This window comes from Lipotes vexillifer, unplaced genomic scaffold (genome assembly GCF_000442215.2).
Source record: "Lipotes vexillifer unplaced genomic scaffold, Lipotes_vexillifer_v1.1 scaffold496, whole genome shotgun sequence".
NCBI lineage: Eukaryota > Metazoa > Chordata > Mammalia > Artiodactyla > Lipotidae > Lipotes > Lipotes vexillifer.
This window is the reverse complement of record NW_006786690.1, coordinates 6,385,198-6,395,011: the sequence shown is the minus strand read 5'-3', so window position 1 is coordinate 6,395,011 and position 9,814 is coordinate 6,385,198. Positions and strand designations below refer to the sequence as shown.

At 51.8% G+C, this 9,814-nt stretch overlaps 1 protein-coding gene across 1 annotated transcript; it reads left to right on the top strand.

The window, feature by feature from the left end:
* The first annotated feature begins 7,969 nt into the window (after nucleotides 1-7,969).
* On the top strand, nucleotides 7,970-8,956 carry FAM43B (family with sequence similarity 43 member B). Its single transcript, XM_007459232.1, has one exon. It carries the CDS (start codon nucleotides 7,970-7,972, stop codon nucleotides 8,954-8,956), a length of 987 nt encoding a protein of 328 aa, XP_007459294.1.
* Nucleotides 8,957-9,814: the final 858 nt, after the last annotated feature.

The window sequence follows — 9,814 nt, the reverse complement described above, 5'->3', positions numbered from 1 at the left end:
AAGCAGGAAGGAGGGTCAGTGGAGGGCAAATTACTAAGAGGAAAAGTCAGAGCTAAGAAGGGATTCTGCCTAAACCCACTTGACAAGATCTTTGCTGAGGGCAGACCCAGGTGATCAGCTATCAACAGAGGGGATGATGGGAGGGTGAGGAATGTGATCAGATATCCAGGGTGGGGGATTCTGTCTAAACTGACTTAACAAGATTCTTGCTAAAACTGGGTGATGCCGGAGGGAGCCTAGTCGAGAAAAGGATTCAGAGGAGCCTGAGCCAAGTTTGGTCAAGGAGAGAGTCTTTACCAGGGTTTCTTTGTACCCTGGCTGTGTGTGTCATCAGATAAGGAGGCCCATATATGACAAGTCCTGTTCATCCCCCTGCACGTCCCATACATAGAGTTTCCAATCAGTGTTTGTGCCTCTCAGATAGGGCTAGATGATAGTGATTACCAGACATTAGAGGAAAGCTGTAAGCATGACAGTCAGAGATGTACATCTTTAAATTTTTGTTTGTTTGTTTTTAAACAGGGAGAAAGAACTCAGGGAGAAGAGCAATGCATGAAACTGAAAAAAAGAAAAACTTTTAAAAACAACTATCATGGACTTCTCTGGTGGCGCAGTGGTTGAGAGTCCGCCTGCCAATGCAGGGGACCCGGGTTCAAGCCCTGGTCCTGGAAGATCCCACATGCCACGGAGCAAATGGGCCCGTGAGCCACAACTGCTGAGCCTGCGCTCTGGAGCCTGTGAGCCACAACTACTGAGCCCGCATGCCAAGAGCTCATGCTCTGCAACGAGAGGCCACCGCAGTGCGAAGCCCATGCACCGCACCGAAGGGTAGCCCCCGCCTGCCACAACTAAAGCCCATGCACAGCAACGAAGACCCAATGCAAAAAAAAAAAAAAAACAAACACCAAAGAAATAAAAAACAACAACAACAAAAATAAAACAACTATCATTAGAAAACCCTAAAGATTCCACAAAACCCTTAGAATAAATAAATTCAGCAAAATGACCAGATACAAAATCAACACACAAAACTACAAAACTCAGTTGCATTTTATTCACTAGCCATGAACAATTTCTGAAAAGGAAATTAAGAAAAAAATTCCATTTACAATAGCATCAAAAAGAATAAAATGCTTAGGAATAAACTTCACCAAGGAGGGGAAAGACTTGAACACTGAAAACTACAAAATGTTCCTGAAAAAAATTAAAGACAACACAAATAAGTGGCAAGACATTTGTGTTCATGGATTGGAAGACTTCATATTGTTAAGATGCCAATGCTACCCAAAGCAATTTACAGATTTAATGCAAACCCTACCAAAATCCCAATGGTATTATTTTTTCAGAAAAAGAAAAATCAATCCTAAAATTCATATGGAATCTCAGAGGACCCTGAAAAAGAATAAAGTTGGAGGTCTCACACTTCCTGATTCAAAACTTATTACAAAGCTATAGTAATCAAAACAGTGTGGTACTGTCACAAGGACAGACATATAGACCAATGGACTAGAATAGAGATGGAAATAAATGCTTGCATATATGGTCAGATGATTTTCAACAAGGGTGCCAAAACCAATCAATGGGGAAAGAACAGTCGTTTCAACAAATGGTGTTAGGAAAACTAGATATCAACGTGCAAAAGAATGATGTTGGGCCCTTGCCTTACATCATATACCAAAACTAACTCAAAAAATGGATCAGGGCTTCCCTGGTGGCGCAGTGCTTGAGGGTCCGCCTGCCAATGCAGGAGACGCGGGTTCGTGCCCCGTTTCGGGAAGATCCCACATGCCGCGGAGCGGCTGGGCCCGTGAGCCATGGCCACTGGGCCTGCGCGTCCGGAGCCTGTGCTCCGCAAATGGGAGGGGCCACAACAGTGAGAGGCCCGCATAACGCAAGAAAAAAAAAAAAAAATGGATCAAAGACTTAAAAATAAGACCTAAAACTATAAACTCTTAGAAGAAGACATGAGGGAAAGCTGCATGACATTGGATTTGGCAGTGATTTCTTGGATATGACACCAAAGCACGGGCAACAAAAGTAAAAAGAGACAAAGTGGACTACATCAGAATTTAAAATTTCTGTGCATCAAAGAGCATGATCAACAGAATTAAAAAGCAACCTAAGGAACAGGACAAAATATCTGCAAATCATATATCTGACAAGGGGTTAATATCCAGAATCTATAAAGACCTCCTATGATACAACAACATAAAAATAAATTTGAATAGCCATCTCTCTAAAGAAAATATACAAATAGCCAACAAGCACATGAAGAAATACTCAACATCACTAATTAGGGAAATGCAAATCAAAACCACAATGAGAGGGACTTCCCTGGTGCCACAGTGGTTAAGAATCTGCCTGCCAATGCAGGGAACACGGGTTCGAGCCCTGGTCTGGGAAGATCCCACATGCTGCAGAGCAACTAAGCCCACGCGCCACAACTACTGAGCCCACGTGTCACAACTACGGAAGCCCGCATGCCTAGAGCCCGTGCTCCACAACATGAGAAGCCATTGCAATGAGAAGCCCCCACACCGCCACGAAGAGTAGCCCCCACTCGCCACAGCTGGAGAAAGCCCACGCACAGCAACGAAGACCCAATGCAGATCCACCCCAAAATAAATAAATAAATAAATTTATTTTTTAAAAACTACAATTACCATATGATCCAGCAATTCCACTTCTGGTTATACACCCAAAAGAATTGAAAGCAGGGTCTCCAAGAAATATTTATACACCCATGTCCATGGCGACATTATTCACAATAGCCAAAAGGTGGAAGCAACCCAAGTGTCCATCAGCGGATGAATGGCTAACAAAATATGTTATGTACATAGTAGATTATTGTTCAGCCTTAAAAATGATGGAAATACTGACACATGCTACAACATGGATGAACATTGAAGACATTATGCTAAGTGAAATAAGCCAGTCACAAAAAGACAAATACTGTGTGATTCCACTTATATAATGTACCTAGAGTACTCAGATTCCTAGAGGCAGAGGGTTGAATGATGGTTGCCAGGAGCTGGGGGTGGGGGTGGTAGGGACCAGGGGAGAAATGGAGAGTTGTTTTGTTAGTACAAAGTTTTGATTTTGCAAGATGAAAAGTTCTAAAGATCGGTTGCCCAACAATGTGAATATACTTAACAATACTGAACTGTACGCTTAGGAATGGTCAAGATAGTTAAGTGTTATGTGTATTTCACCACAATTAAAATTTTAAAAAAATTTAAAGCAACTATAATTAATATTTTGAGAGGAACAGGAGATAATATGTCCATGAACAGGAATAGGATGCTATAAAAAAGAACAAGAAATTGCTCTTAGAAGTGAAAAATTATGAGAAGAGACATACAAAAAAAAATCCAAAGAGAAAAGTTGGAAGATAAAGTTGAGGTAATGTCCCAGAAAACAGAACAAACATTTTTTAAAATGGAAAATTGGAAAGAACATTTTGAAAAATTACAGAATCAATCCAAGAAGCCCAACATCCAACTAAAATAGAAAAAAAAAAAAAAACAGAAATGAAATGGAGGGAATCAACACAAAGAAGTGTCCCCAAAACTGATTTTCAGATTAGGAGATTGATTTCCAGACTGAAAGGTTCACCAAGAAGTGCCCGTAGTAAATGCACATCATTTGAAACTTTAGACCTCTGAGAGATCCTAAAAACTTTCAGAGAGAAAAAATCAAGTCACACACGCCCAGGATCGGGTATCAGAATGTCGCTTGACTCTTCAACAGCAACCATGGGTCAACTCCTCAAAATCCTGAGGGAAATTTATTTCCAATCTAGAACTCTACACCCAGCAGAACTAGCAATCAAAGCTACTGGAATACATGCTCTGCCAAAACCAGGAAATAAACCCTGTTTGGGAGCAGGGGTTGGGGGGGAGGCAGAAAGCAAGGGAACCAGAAAACAGGATCCAACACAGGAAAGAATCAAAGGAAATTTCCAGGGTGGTAGTAAAACAAGGTCCCAGGACAATGGCTCTACAGGTCTGTAGGGTAAGCAGTCCAGGTTGGAGCTCAGGGAGGATGCCTCAGGAGGGGTGTCTCTAAGAAACACAGAGACCTGAAGGACCACCTGGTGTGTTCAACCAGGTAGAGAGACATTTTATGGCACCGCTGGACAGTTGGGGAATGAATTAGTGATGGGTACATAAGGAAGTTTTTTTTTGTTTTGTTTTTGTTTTTTAATAAGGTGATTAAATACCTCTAGAAAAGCAAAAATGTTGTCCAGTAAGGAAAAATGAAATCATAACACACTTCAAGGCTCAGCTATGAACAATAGTTACGTAGTCACAATACTTGAACACTGAATACTGATGCCACAGCAACAAAATGATATAACTAAACTGAGAGGAATGAAGAGAAAATAATATGTGGGATGCGGGTAGATGAAAGGGCATTAAATCTTCACCTTCCATAGAAGAGAGGCAATAGATAAAGTTTCAAAAAGTGGAAAATCTGAATTAGGTGTGTTATTTAAAAATAAGGAGGGGGCTTCCCTGGTGGCGCAGTGGTTGATAGTCTGCCTGCCGATGCAGGGGACACAGGTTCGTGCCCCGGTCCGGGAAGATCCCACATGCCGCGGAGCGGCTAGGCTCGTGAGCTATGGCCGCTGAGCCTGCGCATCCGGAGCCTGTGCTCTGCAACGGGAGAGGCCACGACAGTGAGAGGCCCGCATACAGAAAATAAATAAATAAATAAGGAGGCATATGACAGAAGTGCCATCTAAAATGCATGAAAGAGGGGTTGTCTTTGGAAGTGAGACTTGAGACTGGGGAAAGGATGGGGTAGGGGACTGATTTTTTAATTACACGTCTACTATAAGGCAGTTATATGACTTTTTCAACTAATACCAGTATAAATATGCTAGAGCTAAAAATTAAATTGAAAAAAGAAAAAAAAAATCCAACTACATGCCAGTCTATGAAGCAGTGATGATACTGCTCTGGTACAAAGCTGGGAGCTCCTACCATGGACGGGAGAGAAGGGAAGGAAGACTTAAGGGAGGGGACAGCCTTGAGCTCTGCCCGGATGAATGGGACCAGGCCAGCCTCTCCAGTCTTCTGAATAGAAAGGACAGTGGGAGCTCTAGGGCAGCTGAACCCTTCCAAGGAACAAGTTTAGAGGAAGAGGATCCGAAGGCAGGACACCAGGCCCGAGGGTGTCAGGAGGAGCCCCTGAAGGGAGGAGTGGTCCCAGAGCCGGTGCCAGAGGGAGGAAATCCCTGCAACGGAGGCCAAGGTGAGTTGTCCACAAGGTAACAAAATGGCTAACGATGTCAAATGCTGCTTTGTGGTCCAGAGGACTTAACATAAACACACCCTTGCAGGACTTCCCTGGTGGTCCGGTGGTTAAGACTCTGCACTTCCACTGCAGGGGCACAGGTTCCCCTTAGTCAGGGAACTAAGATCCCATATGCCGCGTGGCCAAAAATCAAAATCAAAAACAAACAAACAAACAAAACAGACCCTTGCACACTGTGATCTCAACGCAGTCCCGGGTAACCCTCCCCACGCCCACCCCCCATCAGGATATTCCAAAAGCAGTGGGAACAGAACAGAAGCAGGACTAGGTGAGCAAGCCTACACTAGGCTCCCAAGTGCAGCGCCCCACTCCTCCTGTTCTCTGAGAGTCAGGAGGCTTAGTTACCGGGTCGAACGCAGGCAATGCTTGGGACACACTTATACTAAAGAAATGGTCATTTAGCTGAAATTCAAACTTAACTGGGCTTCCCGTGTCATGATACATTAACTCTAGCAACCCCAGGAGACTACGCCTTCCCAAAAGCTTGGAAATATCTCAGCCTTGCAAGCGGAAACTTTGCTACTGGCTGCTCCCACCAGCCTCCTGATGCTTGTGGGGAAGAGGACCCCGAGGCAGTGAGGTCCAGTGGGTGGATCCTTGTGCCTCTCAGAGCCTGTCCTCTTATGGAGAAATAAGGCCATGGCTATGGCGTGGGGACAGTAGGAGACCTCCATGTCCTTCTGGAGTGATTTTTTTTACCACAAGCATGGATTACTTTTATAATCAGCAACAAGCCATAAAGACATTTTCACCTTAAAAATAAAATAAAATGAGGCTGCAGTGGACCAGGTAATCTCTGAGGCCCCCACTGAAGCTAAGATTCTGCAATTCCAAGTAATTTCCTATTCTTTATTTGCATGTCATTTTAGGAGCATTCAGTGAGGCAGCCTTGTGAGGGGGAGGGTTGCTTTTATCCCCCCACCCCCCTACCAGGGATTCTGAGCCCAACTGGCTGGCCTGGGGCGAATGTGGCCAGGCTGTCCCCACTCTGGGAGGTCACCTGGCTTGGCCTGGCCTAGCCCAAGCCTCTGGGCTCATTCCTGACCTGGAAGACTCCCCGAATGACCTGTTCTGAAGCCACCGAAAGGGCTTGGGTGTTGGCTCTGTAGGAGACTCCTGGGCCCCAATCAGAGCAGTTCTGAGATTCTAGGGAGCTTGTGATTTAACAAATCCTGAAAGGGGCAGATGTGTCCCCATACCCAGGGACAAGTGTCTCTTTGCCAGTACACTAGGACCCCTCCCTAGTAAGAGGCCCCACTGGAAGGTCTCAGGGGAGGGTGGGAAACGTCCCATCCATATGCAGCATATGGTGGACTCACAGAAGAGTGAGGGCCCTGTTGTGGGTCACCCGAGCCTGAGTGGAGCCCCAGTTCCATCTCCTGTCAGCCCTGCGACCTTGGGCAAGTCGCTTAACTGAGAGCCTAGGTAGTCCTGCGATAATGACATAATGAGTGCAAACCCCCGGAGGTGGCGGCCCGGAGCAGGAGAGGTGATCACAAACAGTAGCGGCATCTGTTTAATCCCGGGAGAGTCAGAGGCTGCCCTTTGGCCAAAGGAGCTTTTGATCTGCAATTCCCACAGACCCAGGACCACTCTGGAAGGTTCCCCACCCTCAGAGAGTACCCTCCCGGCTTTAGTCCAGGCGAGGGCCACTACCGGCCGCTGGAGCTGTGACTGGTCTCCCAGCTCAGGCGCAGGAGCCTGGCCCACGACCTTGGAAGAACCTGGGAGAAAGCTTCACCAAGCGACAGTACTTTTCCATTGCACTGCTCGGCCGCCTCATCTGGCTTTCTGCTGCGCAGACAAGAGGCAAAGTGAGCCAGGCCGGCCCATCAGGAACCCACCCGAACTCACCCTCAGAGATGCGGGTAGGGAATGTGAGGGGCAATGGGAATCCTAGAAAGAGGAGGGGGATACCGAAAGCTCCAGGAGGAGCTTAGAGACCACCAGTGAGACCTGAGAAACTTGCGTTGGCAAAGCCCTCCGGTGGATTTCAGGCGATTCCTACCTCCACCCCTTCCCCTCCGACGATAATGATTAAACCCGATCCACCGCGCCTGTGCTGGGTCTCCGGCGAAGAGCACTGCTAGCCTGCGCAGGGGAGGAGAGAGAGGGAGGCGAGAGGAGGGGACAAGAGAGCTAGCGGTCCCGCCCGGTGATGTAGGCAGCCCAGGGAGGTGGAGTCGCGACGCGTGAAGGAGTCCCCACCGCAGTCGCGCTCTCTCGGTCTACCCCTCCGAGCAGCCAGCCGCCAGCCCCGGCTCCGGCGACCTCCCTGCCGCCGCAATTTGGGCGGCGGGGGCCGTGGGATCCCCCCTATTCGTGCCTGGGGGGCGTCTCCTCCCCGCCCAGCCCCTACCCCTCCTTGCTTCCCGGACGGCTGGAGCGACTCACGGGGGACGCTGTTCCCGGACGCTCGGCCGCCGCCCGGGCATCTCGGCTGCCAGCCCGGCTGGGCACCAGGCATCTGCGAAGCTAGCTAGCCCTGCCTGGCACTGGGCATCTCTGGGCACCGACTGTCTCCGGCGCCGCCCAGCTTCTCGAAAGCCCGGGGCCGCGGGCTTCTGCGCGCCCTCCCTTCCCCCCGGCCGCCGGGCAGGACGCCCGTGAGCTCGCGGCGTCCCCAGCCCCTCTGGCCGCCGCCGCGATGCTGCCCTGGAGACGTAACAAATTCGTGCTGGTGGAGGACGAGGCCAAGTGCAAGGCGAAGAGCCTGAGCCCGGGGCTCGCCTACACGTCGCTGCTCTCCAGCTTCCTGCGCTCCTGCCCGGACCTGCTGCCCGACTGGCCGCTGGAGCGCCTGGGCCGCGTGTTCCGCAGCCGGCGCCAGAAAGTGGAGCTCAACAAGGAGGACCCGACCTACACCGTGTGGTACCTGGGCAACGCCGTCACCCTGCACGCCAAGGGCGACGGCTGCACCGACGACGCCGTGGGCAAGATCTGGGCGCGCTGCGGACCGGGCGGGGGCACCAAGATGAAGCTGACGCTAGGGCCGCACGGCATCCGCATGCAGCCGTGCGAGCGCAGCGGCTCTGGGGGCTCGGGGGGCCGCAGACCGGCGCACGCCTACCAGCTGCCGCGCATCACCTACTGCACGGCGGACGGGCGCCACCCGCGCGTCTTCGCCTGGGTCTACCGCCACCAGGCGCGCCACAAGGCCGTGGTGCTGCGCTGCCACGCCGTGCTGCTGGCGCGGGCGCACAAGGCGCGCGCCCTGGCCCGCGTGCTCCGCCAGACCGCGCTGGCGGCTTTCAGCGACTTCAAGCGCCTGCAGCGCCAGAGCGACGCGCGCCACGTGCGCCAGCAGCACCTCCTCGCGGGGGGCGCCGCCGCCTCGGTGCCCCGCGCCCCGCTGCGCCGGCTGCTCAACGCCAAGTGCGCCTACCGGCCGCCGGCCGCCGAGCGCGGCCGCGGGGCGCCGCGCCTCAGCAGCATCCAGGAGGAGGACGAGGACCAGGACGAGGAGGCGGAGGAGCTCGAGGAAGGAGCCCCCCAGAGCGAGCGGCCCGAGGTGCTCAGCCTGGCCCGGGAGCTGAGGACGTGCAGCCTGCGGGGCGCCCCGGCGCCTCCGCCGCCCTCTCAGCCTCGCCGCTGGAAGGCCGGCCACCGGGAGCGGGCGGGCCAGGCGCGCTGAGAGCCGAAGGGACAGGACTTGGCGGCCCCAGACCCGGCCAGCCTGACTTACAGCCTCTAACCCCGGCCCTGCCCGCTAAGGCTCCCCCTGGTACCCCGGCCCTTGCCTCCCTCGTGGTCTCTGTTGTCCGCGCGAGCCTCATCCTGGCTCATGGTGACGCCTGACACGCCCTGTGTTGGGGAACCAGATGGGGGAGCAGCAGAATTCAGTGCTCACCTCTCCCCCCACCTGAGTCTCCCGGAGCCCTCCACTGTGGATTTGCCCCCTACGCTTCCCACCAAGTCTCTTTACCCATAGACCACGCCCTCCCTCCCCAAACATCCTCTCAAGAGAAGGGGGGGAGACGTTTCCAGAAATCCAGGAGGGTGGCCTTGGATCTTGGCCAGGTGGAGGCAGTGGTCCTGCCCTTAACCAGGCTAGGCTTCCTCCCTGGGATGAGACCAACCCTGGGGAGGCATTCTTGTAGGGGGAAGAGTAAGTAGCCCTGGAGAACTGAGGCCAGGCCCAAAGCGGCAACTGAGTTGGCTGCCATACACACAAGGAAGACTTCTCTATACGTGGCCTCTCCACCCCTTGGAGGACTTCTGGGACTTCACTGCTCTGGCTCTGGAGAAGGCTGGGATGTTCCCACCAACCCCAACCACAGGCTAGGCCAGGTAACAGCTCTCTGCACCAGATGGCTGTCCAATCCTGTGCCCTGGCACCTGCCACCCCCCACAGGACTCCTCACCCACCCCATCTTTCTGCATACCGATGTGTGTGGTTCCCCCCTAGGTGCCCCACAACCAGGACCAAGATGAGGCCTCCAGAGGAGGGAAGGAGGACCTCTGGCAGTGCTTGAGCACACTGACTACCCAG